Source organism: Pelmatolapia mariae, linkage group LG2, assembly GCF_036321145.2.
Source record: "Pelmatolapia mariae isolate MD_Pm_ZW linkage group LG2, Pm_UMD_F_2, whole genome shotgun sequence".
NCBI lineage: Eukaryota > Metazoa > Chordata > Actinopteri > Cichliformes > Cichlidae > Pelmatolapia > Pelmatolapia mariae.
In genome coordinates, this window is record NC_086228.1 from 2534692 (window position 1) to 2550655 (window position 15964).

Consider the following 15964-nt stretch of genomic DNA (forward strand, 5'->3'; position numbering starts at 1 on the left):
TATTTTGTTTAGCACATCAGATAAGACAATTCTCCAATTCTGCTGTAAGGGTTAAAACACCCTCCCCTACTGTGCTTTAGGAAGATTGTGGAGGTATGTAAGGACGACACCTGGTGATCCGCCACAAGATACTTAATAAAACGAGAAAAAGAGTAATGATTTTTACCATAATTGAAACTAAAATGCTGCACAAAAATTAAAAATCTGTTTCTAAAACTGATTAATTTGGGTCAGTTCTTGTATATTTTACCATCTGCCATCACTTCAGTTTATAGGCAGTCACATGTCACATCACTCTACACTTTCTCAAACCTCATCTGATAGAAATGTGACTTTCTAGCTAACATTGCACAATCAGTACACCGGGATCATCTCTGCAAATACAACACAAAACATTTTGTTTAGTGATGAAATGAAATGAAACTCCAAGTCTGCATAAATATTTATTCACACTTGATTAAAGAAACAATAAAATGATTCTTACATTACAATGGTTAACTCCAAGCCCTAAACTTGAGCTTAGAAATGTAAAGACACAGCAACTGGTTCTATACATAAAACACACAAGTTAAATCCAAACAAATAGGATAAAAGTGGATGAAAATGACAGCAATAACATCCAAGTCAATTTATCTGTGGTAAGTGATGCATTAGAATACATAAACCAAAAGAAAGGCACTTCTGGCAAAATGTGTTTCAAAATAGGAACGGCCCTTTAATGTGTATTTACATCTCAGTACTCATTATCGGTCAAGGAACTATTTATAAAACCATCTACATCTATACAGATATTTACCATTGTAAGGACTAGGAAAATATAGTTTTACACATTATCATTCTAAGATTTATTAAAGGAAATTGATCCATAAATAATATTATAGGCTCTCTACTTTACAATTACGATATAATTACAATATTATAATGACAGTGTAAAAGCAGCATTGCTTTTGAGCAAGAGTATATTGTTCTCAAGCAATATAGGTCTTGATCTTCTGTGTTATGTCTTGACAGCAGATCGGACACTTGTTGAGGGCCTGTGAACAATCCTCGCAAGCAACAAGGTGAGCGCATGGAATGAATACAATGGCAATATCTCTGTCCATGCATATTTTGCACTGTTTTTCCCTCTGCAGCCTCTGCAGTTTCTCCAGTGGGTCCTCATCTGACAGAAAAGTAAATAAACAGAAGTCAGCACTGCTCAGACTTTGTTTCATGATGTATATGGGGCACTGAAGTAAAAAAAAAGAAAAAAGAAAAATGTACCTTTCATATCTTCTGAAACTGGATTTTGATGACTTGAAGCCTGGAAGCAAACAGGGAAAAACAAAATCCTGTGATTGAGATCACTGAAGACTATAAGTCCCTGAATTATGACGCACCTTTCACACGCTGAAATGGAACACTAACTAAGCTTATTTTAACTAGAGCCCAATCTGGAACTACTGATGATTTTTCAGGTGTAGAAAATTAATATACTCCCAAATATTCATATACACCCATTTATACATATAAAGTATGGTACATTTCCAAAACAAGTTAGTAATTGTCTGTGAAGAACAATGTGAGCCTTCCTGCTTTGCAATCCATGATGAAAACCTTTCTAAACTAACCTTAAGATTTTCAGCACTGTTCAACTTTTCATTTGGGCACATACACCAGACCAATAGTGTTGATATTGACCATGCTCCAAGTGAATCTTAATTTGTAGTTTACGCATCCACAACTTGTGGAAAAAGCAAATACTTACAGCTCTGTCGCGTTGTGGTCTTTGTAGCTGGATGCTGTTAACAAATTCTGGCCCTTTGTTTGCCAAAAGGAAGCTGCACCTGTTTTAAAACAGCATATACTTTGATCAAAACAGACGCAAATGCCACAGAACAAAGAACAAAACGTGTGTGTGTGTGAGTAAAAGCATATTAAGAAGAGGGAGCATCATAGTTGTTCTTACCCTGGGTAGTGTTTGGCATGCTCCACCCAAGGGTCTTCCTCAGGCTGCCAGTTGTTCAAGCCTCCACCACACTGGAAACACAAGGCTGCGTCTCCTCTTCCTGCAAGGATACAAATTACATTTGATTGCATTCACAGCTACCTACTAAAAAATTAAAATCGTACAGTTTAAAATGTTGCACAATGTTTCTTTAGTCTTAAACACCTGAACATTACCTGCGCTGTAGAAGCCAGCTCTGGCAAGCCTCTCGTGGTCAATAGGGTGCTGGACACCAGCAAAACTAGCACGCCTTGCCTCAAAACTCTGCATTAAGGCCGGGTCATTTGCACGCTGATTGTTGCTGGCATCCTCCTCTATACCTGTCTGGATTGGGATGTTCCCGACATCATGCCCAAGGATAAAGTAGCAGTTGGGATAATGCTTGCTGTGCTCACTCCAGGCAGTATCTCCTGGTTCCCACCCATTCAGCCGACCACTACAGCAGAAACACTGAACCTTGTCATTCTGCCCCACGTAAAAGAAGCCGGCTTGGGCCAGATCTCTGGGTCTCACCGGAGTACCGTTGGGCCAAGAAGAGAAGGTCCGAAGTCGGGCTTCTTCATTTCTCATGTGAGGAAATATAGGGTAGGTGGCCTCATCAACCACTTCTCCTGTTCTCAAACGGTATTCCATGTCTCCTACCTCTTCACTGATTAGTGCAGTATTGGAATTCTGGTTAAAACTGGTACGGTGGACGCAGGTGAGAAACGTGCATGATGGAGAAAACTGTGAGAATGAGAAAAGTAGAATTGGATCAATTTGGAAGAAAACCAAACAGACAAAAAAAAAAAAAAAGTGAAATATTAACCACTTCCACTTTTTCATGTTACAAGTTTGATTACCTGCTTGTGCTTGTCTACAGGCCTGTCTCCTCTGTACCAATTATCCACAGTCATATTACAGCTGAAACAGCGGACACGGTCAGACTCGCCGGTGTAGAAGAAACCAGCCTGTGCCAGTTTTTCCGCAGGCACCTTGTTAGCAAGGTTGGAGCCACGGAATGAGTCTATGCGTCTTTTCAACGAGGAAAAATCAGGCGCATTGTCCGACTCCCAAACACCATCTTGACTGAGATCACACATGATTGAAACAGAAAGCTGTAGGGATTTGTTAACTTGATGGACAGATGATCTGCAAATAGAAAGAAACAGGATATGTTTAAAAAAATGGTACAGTGTCCTCATTTGCTTGTTTGTTTGTAAACAGACACTTTAGTGGTTAAATTCCTGCATTTCCATGTCTGGCGCCAGAGAGCCAATCGGCACATCTGCAGGGTCTCTGTACCTTTAAGAGAATGCCAGCCTGTTATCACATGCAGGAACTGAATGTTCCATGTGAGGGATGGGCACTGGAGAGGCAGGTTTGTCTACAGGCACAGTGCATATTACACCACGTAAAAGGGTTATACTGCTCGAAGATACAATGCAGCAGAGATCTCAAACAAAAGGCCCAGGGGCCAGAATCAGCCTTGCAAAGGCTCCAGTTCGGCTCGCTGTACAGCTTTGGAAAATGTGAAAGAAGGAATGTATTTTGGGCTTTTCACTGTAGTTTTACTGCGTTTCCTACTGACAGAGACCTCCCCATTCATAATACACCAAAGTAATTAAGTAATACATAAACAATTAAATGACAGAATAGTTCCTGTTTTTTTCTGTCTACAATAATAATGTCTGTTTTTTTCTTTTCAAAGAGGTCTCCAGAGTGTTTTGTTTTTTGTTTGTTTTTTAAAGGGAGGAGGCGAGTATTTTCTATGAATTAACAGAAACTTTCTCTTTTGCAATTACAGCACAGTCTGAGAAATGAGCTGCCAGAACTTCTGAAAGTTTATGCATTTATTTCTTACAATTTAACCCTGGAGAGCTGTGCTGACAGGTTTCTTTGATCTACCGCAGCAGTGTTTCTATGGCCTGAAGAAAATCTGAGAAGTACTGTTGAAATCACCCTTCTTTGATACCTCAAGGATGAGATTTTGCAGTTAAACTTCTTAACACTGAGAGTAAGGGTAGTTTCACTGGGCTTGAGGTCTAAAGTGAGCTTGTATGTGGCCTTACAAGAAAAATGAGGTTGACATCCTGGCAATGCAGAATATGAGGAAAGAGAGCAATAATAACCTAAGGATGATATGCAGCAGTTTAACTCACAAGCCACAAAATAACACATCGATATTACTGCTGAAGCAGTAGAGGTGTGGTAATTTAATTTAGGAGCTCACCTTGTGCATTACCAACAAGTAAATCATGTAGCAACACATCATGAGAAGCACGCCTTACTGCCTCTTATGTTAAGAGTTTGACTTGTTAACGCCTTCGCATTGCTGTAGCATAACTCAATGCTTTTCTGCGTGAAACTATGATTTCAGAATCTTTACATTCCTCAGCGTCATTCAGTGTCACAGCTTGACGCAAAATGGACTTATCATCCAACGACAGCACACAGTCACAATCGGTGACTGTGTGCTGGGTCAGATGTTTAAACAGCTGTTTATCAGCTGATACGTTGCTGTATTGATGGGATGCGATCTTTGATCCCACTGTCTTTACGTGTCTGCATTATTTCAAGTAAAGCAATCGCCAGCGTCATCCCTTTATATTTTTTTTTAACTTGAGCCAAGACTGCATCGTCCCACGCATTAAAATACTCACTTTTTGACTGACTCGTGACTGCGTACGACATCTAACCGAAAGTAAAATCAGCGACAGGGGAGTTTTCCCACTAGCAGTTCCACGTGTTACTTTTAACATTTATTAATGATCAGATTGGAGAGGATTTAACCCCAGCAAATTCCAGAAAGGCCCCACAGCTTTGCTTCAGTTGAAAACGACACAGAAGCCGTACTGTTTCTGGGAAACGCCGAGAGCAACAGCGCTGATGACAGCAACTGACAGCCAAGACCTCGCTAAACCCACACCGTGTTTTCGTTCGGTTAGAAATTAGTTAATACAGTTACCTAAAAGTGCTTTTATATTTAAAATGTAAACACCCAAGGAGACAATCTTGGACTCTGACCTGTGCTTTTGATCGGTACTGCTAGGCTCCTAAGCGGAATCGCGAATGCTAGCTTCAGAGTGCTTGGTAGCTACATTAGCTTAGCCTTTTTACGCAACGCTAGCTAGGTCACACAGTGACTTATCGAATATAATAACGACATTTTAAATGTTTACCTTTAAACACAGGTCCTCTGTTTTCTCCAGTTAGTGTAGAGTGCGAACACCTCGGAAAGGAGACTCCGGTGAAGTCTTTTGTGACCTCCCTGTCAGGAAGTGAAAACCACCTAATCAGGTGACGTCAGGAAAGGGTTGTGCCGTTTTCCGTGTTTGGCCAGATCTCTTGGAAAAAGAAATTTTTGATATAATAATTTTTTTTAAACCTGGATTACTTATGTAAGAGTCACCTTGCATTAAAAATGCAGCTTCTACGTTCTGATCAGAATGGGGTTTTTCGCTCAAAATGGCTTAGTATCATCCAGGAGAGCTATGTTTATAAGCCAACAAGCTACATTTGTAGTCCGTTTTCTGATTTAGTTGCATTTCAGCTGTCAGCTACGCAGTTTAATTTAAATGTATCTCCTATCTAATCCGCCAGCCACAGAGCAGCAAGTCAATGCACTTAGGAAAATGGCAGAAATGGTCAAAACGACCTCAAACTGAGCATCAGAATGGGGAAGAAAGGTGATTTAAACACGGCTGCTGGTGCAAGATGGGCAAATCTGATAATAAACTGCTAATCTACTGGGATTTTCTTGCAATACTAATATTTAATAAATAAAAAAAAGAAAGAAAAACTATTCAGTGAATGCCAGTTCTCTACACAGATTGTTTCGAGCTCATAAGAAGGTACAAGCAAGGTATGAAGAAGCGCATACTGTGGTGTGAACACCACACCTTGGTATGTTGTTCTTTGCATTGTATTGAACACACAATAAACTTTGAGGTAAATGAGACTCAGCGGTAGACTACACCTGATGGCATTCCTGTGAGCTGAGAACATGTTTGTATATTTGGATTAAACAACATGAGGTCGTGGATCCAGCCTGGTTTTTATCACTGGTTCAAACAGCTGCTGATGGTGCTGAAATGGTAACTTTTGGCCTCTTAATACCAAAGGAACATCATTTAAATGGCACAGCATACTTGAGTATTGTTGCTCACCTTGGCCATCCTTTAAATACCTAAAAACTATTCATTTATTTTTAGGCAATTTGAAGCTTCCTCAATTTGTAGTCTGGCCAGATCCCAGCAAACTCAATGTGGTAGAACATTGGACTCATTCCTAACACTGAGAATCTTTTAGCATGTGCTAAAACTTGATATTTTGTTACGTGTCAGTCCTTTCACTTTCATGTATTCTTCTTTTTTGTCTCAGAGTCCTTTAAAACTATTATTTACTGTTCTTTCCGTTTTCTCCAGCAATCATTTGGCTTCCATCAACTTATCCATCTGTTTTTGAGCCAAGTTTCATGTGAGACTTACAAGTGAGAGTTGCCTTCCCAGCAGTTTCATGCTTATTCTAGCTTTATTTTCCTTTGTAGTAGTTTCAGTCATGTTCCACAAAAACCTGCATAGCTTGTGGGTTTGTGGGGGCAATTTTCCACTTCAGTGTGGACAATTAACGACCTGTGAAGACACCCTTTGCTGCTTCCTTCACAGCCATTGAGTAAAAGGCAGACTATAGAAAAGAAGGCTGAAAACTTGCGCTAATAAAAATGTGGGCCATAATCTCAACATGTGGAACAGGGAACATGAAACAAACGCTTTGCAGCGCTACGTCAATAGGGAAAACCTGGTTACTTCTGTTTTCCACTCATTGTTCCTTATGTTGGTAGTACTATAAATAACATATAACATATATTGCATGACTACTACAGGATTTAAATAGCTGTTGTGGCTGGGAAGTTTTCAGGTTGACATGCTACATTCAAAGGTACGCATTATTTAAGATTTAGCTTAAAAACAATGAAGCTGCACAACTTTTTTTAATTTGTTATTCAGTTAATCTGAAACCTGAGAAGTACAAAAAATGGTTTGCTTAGGATTCTTAATGTCCAGGGTTTGGGGGTGTGGTCAGAATAAAGCTCTGTTGCACATTTAACCATATTCCACATAGCCACACCTGTATGTCACCATCACCAGGTGAGAGGTTAATACTGTTGCAGATAGGCAACAATATTTTCAGTTAGTCTTTAAGAAACATGGGTATAAGCTAATAATAAAAATAACAAAAATGTAGGAAACATTCACAATATTTTGTGCAATAATAGCTTAAATTACTAAAGGCAGCAGTACGTCGATCATGAACAACACATTTATTAACAGGTTGAACTTCATGTTTTACATTTACAATTCAAATTTAATAGAAAAAAGCCTGCGGGGTTTGAAAACCTGTGCTCAGACTTGGTTTCTGATCCAACAAATAAGATCTGTGAAGTCTCAAAGCACCATCTGAGTCCATCATCTCATCTTCCACACAGACCGCTTAAGGAGGACTGAGCGGGATGAGAAATCTTAGAATGTAACTTGGCGGTTGGTGGTGGGGATTTGAGCTGGAACAAGACGCGTCGGTCAGACAAAGCATCATCCCTCCACGATCCGACGGAGTATGTTCCCAAGACTGCCTTTTGCTATCTGGAGCGGGGTCTTCTCCTCCTTGTTCTCAATGTAAATGCTGGCTCCATGTTCCACCAGCAACTTGGCTGCTTCAACACGCTCCTCATCGCATGCAAGATGGCTGGGAGAAGAAAAAAATAAAAATCAATGCATAACTGTAAATACAGAAATGCCCCCCCCCCCCCCCCCCCCCCCCCCCCAATGCTAGTCACACTGTATAGCTAATGTATTGTGGATGATAACTTCTAGTACTGCTAGGGTAAGTAAGAAAACATTTTCTTTTTAGGTATAATTAGAATTTATCTTTGTATTCATATTGCATGATGTTAAAAAAGTTGCATTTGACATATATGTAATCATACAGAGGTGTGTTGCCCTGTGAGTCCTGAATATTTGTTGATGCACTCTGTTTGAGAAGCAGCTGGATGAGCCGGTAGTTGCCCTTGGCAGATGCTCTGTGAAGCGGCGTGGAGTCCAGCTTGTCAGTAGCATTGGGGTCTGCTCCATTTTCCAACAGCAGCAGGGCAATCTGCAAAGAGGTAACAATGTTTCATTCACAAGCTGAACACCACACTTTTACATCCAGTTATTTCTAGTTTCTATGAAATACCCGTTTTCAGATCTCGTCATTTTGGTTACCACAGTCATGTGGAAGTTTCCCGTTAGGAAGTGAGATTGAAAGTTAGGACAACCTTGACTGGAAAAAAAACTGTGGTTGAAATAAAACCCTGTAAATGTAAAATGAAATCCATTCATGTCATGTCCAAGTCCTTGTGAGAGAAGACGATGAAAAAATTCAGTTTCACGATCTTTTATATGCACATCTGATTTAACAAAAAAAATGCATCTTGATTGTTGCAGTTTGTTGGACCCCGTTTCCCACCCATATATACATAGGTCTTTATTAAATCTTTGTAATCTTAGCAATGATATAGGTACTGCAGCATACATGCTACAACAATGCCACAATATTTGAGAAAGCTATGTCCTTATATTGTTATATTATTATCAGTTATATTGAATAAAACATTCTTGTTATCTTAAAAATAAAGCTGCAGATAGTGATTTGTTGTTTTTTTGTCTTTTTTTTAAATAAAACTGACAAATCACCTTTTCTTATATCCAAGTGATCCTTCTCAGAGAGCAAGAGGGGATGTATTGATGTATTAGTGATGATGGTTCAGAACAAATAAGAAATGTTCAGGAAAACCTTCTAATACTCCAGATAAAAACAAATACATAAATAAAACTTCATTATATGTCCAGAGGAAAGGTTAGAGTCTAAATGAAAACTGTACAGCAAGCAGTGAACACAGCGGGAACACATTACAAGCACGTGTTGACGGTATCTTTGTAATACCTCTATGTGCCACACGGGGGAGACAAAATATTCAGCACAACAAGTTTATTGTTAAATAAAAGCTGTTTAGTTTTGTTTGGTTTTTTTACATTTGAGAAGTATTGTCACTACCCGATCCGTACCGGAAACCCGATCGGTACCCCGCATGCGCGAAAGGTGTCTACTTCCGGTCGAAGCGTTTTACGATAGTTACAGGAATAATAAGTGTCTCTTAAAATGTTTCCGATTATGAAACATTTAATATAATGTAGACAAAAACAAAAAAGTAAAAAGATAATTACGGATCAGGACTCCCCGATCCTTCCTGCGCATGTGCAAAGTCGGACCGTACAAATCGGGTCTACCCGATCCGTACCGCGCATGTGCAGGGGTTTTCTTCTTCTTCTGTTCGTTTAGTAGCAGTTTACTCCCCAGTGTACGAGGATGCCGCCCCCTGCTGACCGAGCGAACGAACCCTATTGTAAACTGACTTAGCGTCATTACAAACGTGTGTTAAATTTGATTTAGTGATAGTCAGTGTGTTTATGCTTGTCTGTGTGGAGAGGATTGATTGGAATAGTGATGATGATGTCCACTATCACTGTCAGTTGTCAGTAAACACGTCATCTGGCTGATGAATCTTCACGTGACATATTACAAAGTCTGTATTATTAACTCTGTAATTAAGCGCCATTCTTCTTATTTTACGGCGCTGTTATTCAATCGGGGAACGCTCTCTGTTGAGGAGAAAAGCATGAAATTGTTTGTAAATGGATTATCCATTGTTTAAATGTCCCGGTAGTCGAAAATGAGGCAGAGCTGTTGAGAAATGCTAGGAGCTAACTGGGCGCTAACCGTGTCATTCAAAAACATTAACTGTCGCAATGTTGGCAAAGAGAGGAAGTGATTCAAAAACATTAACTGTCGCAATGTTGGCAAAGAGAGGAAGTGACGTAAGATTTGCGCATGCGGGGTACCGATCGGGTTTCCGGTACGGATCGGGTAGCGACAAGTATAAACAACCCATAATAGAATATGTGCACCTTAGCATATGCTACTTCCGGTGGGGAAACTCCTGTAGGGCGCTTCGTTTCCGGTGTGATATTCGCGTCTTGTTTACGGTCGGGTTTTCCAAAAAAGAAGTCAACCAAATTGACGAATCAAGCGGCGATTTACATTTCTCAAGATGTCTTGGGCATTTACCAATATATCTGTAGATGATGTTCATTGACTTGTCGATATTTTTCCCTCGCGCCTCAAAGCAAAAGAGAGAAAGGGTTGAAATTTCTCAGTATTTGTATATAGAGTTCCCTCGTTTATCGCGGGTGTTATGTTCTAAAAATAACCAGCGATAGGTGAAATCTGCGAAGTAGCCAGCTTTATTTTTTACAAATATTTTAAGGCTGGATAACTCGTCACTACACACTTTATACACTTTTCTCAGACAGGCATGAACAGTTTCACACTTTTCTCTCTTGTTTAAACACTCTCAAAGTTCAAACCTTCATAAAAAAAAAGAAAAAGAAAGAAAAAAAAGTCCATCATAGAATGAAACCAAAGATCAAAACCTGCTTTCAGTCCCAAACATTTATTTGAGAAATAAACCTACAGTATATTTGTTGTTCTATAAATAATAATGACAGATTTTAGAACTAATGAATTTAACTTAAAGCTTAATTGTTTAATTTAAGCTTAATGCACCTTATAATCCGGTGCGCGGTATGGTAAAAATAAATAAATAAATAAAAATAGGGTAACTTCTACCTTCCTTTAGCATGTCCAGAAGTCCAACTTTTTGTGCATGGTGCTACCGCAGGTGCCTTTGACGGTGCAAAACGTTTCGTCGACATTGTTGTGTTTGTTGGGGAGAAAACTTACAAACGTACAGTACAGCACTTCAGAGTCACACTGCTATTGATCGATGTAGCGATTCTGTACTGTACAGGAGAGCACGGCATGGCACGGAGGAAATCGACAATGATCAACAGCCGATCGGGAAGCAGAACACAATGCGCTTTAAAAAAAAAAAAAAAAAAAAAGCATGCAAAATTGCACTAAAAGAATCCGCGAAACAGCGAGGCTGCAAAAGGTGAACCGCGTTATCCGGTAGTTAAGTGACGAATCCTACTTCCGGGCCTAAAGTAGTCTGCGTTTAATATGGCTTTTGCGTTGTTAACATGTTTAATGTTTTGTATTTTCTTCTATTTAATCTCAAAAAGCTCCTAAAAACAGTCAGTGATCACTGTTGACCTCCCTCGGCTTTTATTACCGCTATTTTATTAAGCTCAGTTTTTAAAACCTTACGATGTAACTACAGCACAGCCCATGCAGCAGTATATGAATGACTAACCTCGTATTGTGGATGGATTATCTCAGTTGTTCTCCTGGCTGAAGTTTGGTCCGTTTACAGCATCCTGCCATGCGATTACATTTGTTCCTGACCATTGAGAACCCTCACGTTAACTTTTATCGAGTGGAAAAAAAGTTAGCTTGTTTATATTATGCTAACATAGCTGTGTCGCTAGCGGTCACGTATCACATCATTATATACCAGCTAGCCAAACTTGAGTAACCCTACAAACGCTGCTGTTTAGTTTTCTGTCTTCATTTATGTTGGAAGTGATAGCAGAGCTGTACGTTTTAATTTGTTTCCAAAACCCCGCAGTCAGGACATGCTATATTGTATTTAGATGGAAGCTAGCGAGCTAACTTCCTGCTAACTTCTAACTCCGTTAAATGTCATAAATTCCGTTTTCATTGATGCCTGGATGTTAAACTCAATTGTTACACCTGGTAGAGCAGAACGCTGATCATTTTATTAAAGATGAAAGACTTTAGACAGTTTTTCAACTCTCAGTAATGCCACAGTGATCATTTGATATATGGACCTGCAGCGGAGTTTAGGCCCAGACACGGCTAGTGACGTCAGACTTAACGACCGGATAGCGAGGGACCACTGCAATTGTGAAGATAAGTCACAACATACCCTTCGTAAATACTAACATATAGAGGCCCTTACCCGCAATCATTCATTTATTTTTTTTATATCCTGTGGCTTTTTTCACGGTTTGTTGACATGCTGTGTAGGTGTGTACTGATATCGACATAACGGGGAAACATCTGGCTTTGACTATTGTTCACCTGTAGTTTGAATGCTGAACATTTGCCTGTTTAAATCATAAGAACTGTCACCATACAGAGATGTGCTTCTGAATGTGGACGATGTGTCTTCTGCATGCAGTAATGCAGTTCTGCTTGTGTTGAGTGATGTAAATAAACAATTGATCTACGCTCTTCAAACATCAAAATTGATTATTTGATTTTTTTTGTGACACAGCAATGGTGAGTGTTCCCACCCTCTGCTCTTTGTAACTTAACGTAATCTTTCCGTTTTCGTGTTTTGGACATGATTTTTGAGTCCACCTTTGCAGTAGCAATTGACTGCAAAATAAAGCTACCGGAAATGTACAACCCTACATCCAGTCTAAAAACAGGAAGTTAGCATTTTCTCGTGCACAGGGTCTATTATATTTTACTTATTCCTATGAGGTTTCCTTAAACGTAGTAAAGCTTATATCTACAAGTTTCATTCTAAAGAGAAAACTTTATGCTGATCTAAGAAAAGACAAAAAGGCACAATCGAATCCTGGTACCCTGGATGAGAACATGTTTCAAGAATTTAATAACCTGTTGTGTGTACAGGGCTTGACTTATAGGTGACAGAGAGTGGTTACTCATAAGCCAAGCCCTGTGTGTATAGGGTGCAGCGATAATAAAGGGGTGGTAAAACAGGGGTAATGAGATTCCGAAGGCACAGGAATGCAAAGCCAGTACAAACCGTGGGAGAAAGATAAGGGAAATAAGAAAAGAAAAAAAAAGATAACAAGAAACAGCAAGACAGTTGTGGGTGTAGGTGATGGCATTGCTGTTTATCTTGATGTGAGGAAAGTAAAAGCAGCAAACAAAGGTACATTAGTCAAACTATACGGGAGAGAAAGACAAAAAATGTAATATAAATGATCCCAATAAGAAGAGGAGGGCTTTTAGACATTCCAGCAAAGGCAAGCCACAGAATAAAGGTGTGCTGTAGGGTCCAACACCTGCCTCCCCCATGGATGCCCCTGTCTCAAGCTGGCCTCATGCCATGCTTACTCTATTCAAGTGCATTTTGTTTTTCATTTATCCCCCTTTCCTGTGTTCTGTTGCACTTTATATATTTGTGTCAGTACTCAGTTAGTGTGAAGCACTAGTAGAGCTTGTGTAGAGAACAAGAAACCCACTGGTGTAACCCACCATTCAGCACCCCACCTGTAGCATATTACAGGGCCCACCTGCTGGAAGCGAGGGCAAAATTTGAAAAAGAAAAAAAAAATAACAGCAACAGATAAACGATTAATTTGAATATATATGTGATCATTCCTAATGATTATTACTATATTGAGAGCCAGTGTTATTGTACTAATGTTGGGTAAACTGGGCCCTGAAAAATCCTACTTTTCATAATTATCTTTTTTCAAAATGCTTAGGACGCATTAGCTCAGATCACATGACCATAGCTGACTGAAGTCTTGGTGTGTTTCACTTCAGCTTTCAGTGGCTTACCCACTGTGTCTAAGTGTAGAACAAAAACTGATGACATTGCAAACTATGGAAATACCAGCAGGCACCAGTTCTACCCCTTTATGCCTACAGTATAAATCTGAAAATACCCTATCAGGCTTTTAAGGTTGTGGGTAAAAAAAAAAGCTTAAGAGTCATCAGCAGCACCAGGAGTGGCAACAGCAACCACAGCAAGGTTTAGTGTCACCCACAGTATTCACAGTGTAATTACTGATGGCACTGTAGAAGTCAAAAAATACATACCTCACTGATGCATTTGTTCTAAGGGCACATGATGCTACTAATGTATTTGGAGGAATGATGTGCTGTTTATTCAAACTTTTACATCTTGGAAAAAAAGTAAAAAAAACAAAACAAACAAAACTTAAAACCAATATACCACAAGAAGTGTACTGTTTGACTGTAGTTTTTCCAAGGCTGAGGAGGTAATTTGTATAAAAAATAAAAATAAATAACTAAATGCCGAGTCTTTAATATATTAACACGTGTGTACATGCGTGAGACACGCTTCATCAGTCTCAAAGTTTTTCTGGCTTTGGTGTATGAGGATTTCTCCAAATCATGCGCTGGTCATAATTATTGTTAGCCTGGTATATATAGCTTTGTTTCGAACTGTGCAAAACACGTTTGTTGTGTGTTCACAGAGTAGACATCATCAAGACATGACAATAGTAAAAGTGGCCAGTGGGTGTCACTGTGGAAATTGTTTTGAAACCTCAGTACAATCCTGGCACAGCTGCTTCAAATGTTTCACTACTTCACACAGCTGCGCTTTGCCCATCACTAGAAGATACTCACAGCTGTACCTCTCCCCTGAGCTACACCACTGACAACAATTTTAACCAAAAGTTTCACATTTGAATTCATCACTCCATCAGATGTGTTGCCACCGATTTCAGTCCAGTTCTTGTGTAATTTGTCATACTTCAGCCTTTTGTCCCTATTTTCCTTCCTTAAGAATGGCTTCTTGGCAGCCACCCTTCAGCTGAGACCATTTCTGAGGCTTCAGTGAACAGCAGATGGGTCAACAGAAGTGCGAGATGCATCTTCTCAGGTTCTATGTCAGGTCTTTCCTTGATTTTTCCTATTTTTTGAGAACATGACTTAAATATGTTGTTGCATTTGTTGTAGATTGCCTGCCACTTCTTTTGTCGTCCACTTGTCCACTTTCCTCACTTTCTTTTAAAGGACATACTGCACACCATGGTGAGGTTTGCCATGTTTTCGGCGTACAAGACATTTTATGCCTGTCAATCTTTTTTATCTCTGGCATTATTGTAGATTTAACTAAACAAATGGGAACGAATTGTGTTTTCATGACAAGCTGCTAGTAACAAAGTGCCTAAAGATACTATTTAAAATTGGTTCTTTGCTAATTTGTCTGTTATGTGCAGCCAACACTGGCTCATTCCTTGAGTTAGGTGCCTTTTTTTTCTTTGTTTGAATGATTCATAGGTTAGTGTTATGTGGCTTATGTGGAAAAAACACTGAAAATTGTGAGGTATAAGAACTGGACCGAAGATAAGTGGAAAAAGCAGACAAATGTCCAAACTCTTTTGCACAACACTATATAATTAATTATGTGCAGGAACAAAGCACCACTGAACTAAACGGGAAGATAACACAACTGTATTAACTGACTGCAGAAGTATGGAGTACTAATACTGCAACCTGTGGATGTTACCTCATATCTGTCTTTGGAGGCAGCATAGTGCAGAGGGGTGCATCCATTTTGATTAACTGAGTTGAGCTGAGCTCCTTTGGATATCAGAGATCTCACGATGTCTTCTCTGCCTGCAGATGCTGCAATGTGCAAAGGGGTCCATGAAGCCTGAAAGGGAAAAACAAAACAAAACACAGACATCAGTGACATCACTCTGAAACAATGTGTTCATCAGTATATCTCTTGTATGAATGGTCACATGGCATCTTATAGGGAAAAGTCTGCAGAAAGAAATAATTAATGTACCCAAAAACAAACCTACATCATCTTGCAGGTTCACTTCAACTCCCAGGTCAAGAAGAAACTCCACAATATCGGTGTGTCCAGCAGAACAAGCCCAGTGCAGCGCGGTTCTCCGGTCCTGAAATCACAGAAAGTTGTGTTGCTTTAAAAAGAAAATTATTATTCCGATTTACTGTAGGGAAAAAAATGAATTCCCGCAGGCTGTACTGGTGGGTCATGTGTTCTTACCTGGTCTGTTTTGCAGGCAAGCGTTTTATCTGACAGGATGCACTGTTTTAATTTCTCAAACTGCCCCGTGTAAGCAAAGTTACACACCTCCACATTAGACACCGACCCCTCCATTCTTAAAATATAGCTAAATGTCCAAATAAATATATTAAAGCTTACTGAGGATACTCTTTAGTTATTTCGTTTAATAAACCACAGAAGCAATGACTCAGGAAATTATG

The 15964-nt window shown here is 39.5% G+C and overlaps 2 protein-coding genes across 2 annotated transcripts; both read right to left on the reverse strand.

Annotated features, from left to right (window-relative positions):
- Positions 1-436: 436 nt before the first annotated feature.
- Positions 437-5277, reverse strand: xiap (X-linked inhibitor of apoptosis). The gene is made up of 7 exons (XM_063484019.1): positions 5149-5277; positions 2830-3118; positions 2164-2713; positions 1949-2048; positions 1748-1826; positions 1264-1303; positions 437-1162 (listed from the first exon to the last, which is right to left on the reverse strand). The coding sequence occupies exons 2-7, from the start codon at positions 3067-3069 to the stop codon at positions 969-971; spliced, it is 1203 nt and encodes a 400-aa protein (XP_063340089.1). The 5' UTR covers positions 3070-3118; positions 5149-5277; the 3' UTR covers positions 437-968.
- A 1975-nt stretch (positions 5278-7252) lies between these two features.
- On the reverse strand, positions 7253-15902 carry psmd10 (proteasome 26S subunit, non-ATPase 10). Its single transcript, XM_063490144.1, has 5 exons — positions 15744-15902; positions 15535-15633; positions 15234-15380; positions 7953-8119; positions 7253-7711 (listed from the first exon to the last, which is right to left on the reverse strand). The coding sequence occupies exons 1-5, from the start codon at positions 15855-15857 to the stop codon at positions 7558-7560; spliced, it is 681 nt and encodes a 226-aa protein (XP_063346214.1). The 5' UTR covers positions 15858-15902; the 3' UTR covers positions 7253-7557.
- Positions 15903-15964: the final 62 nt, after the last annotated feature.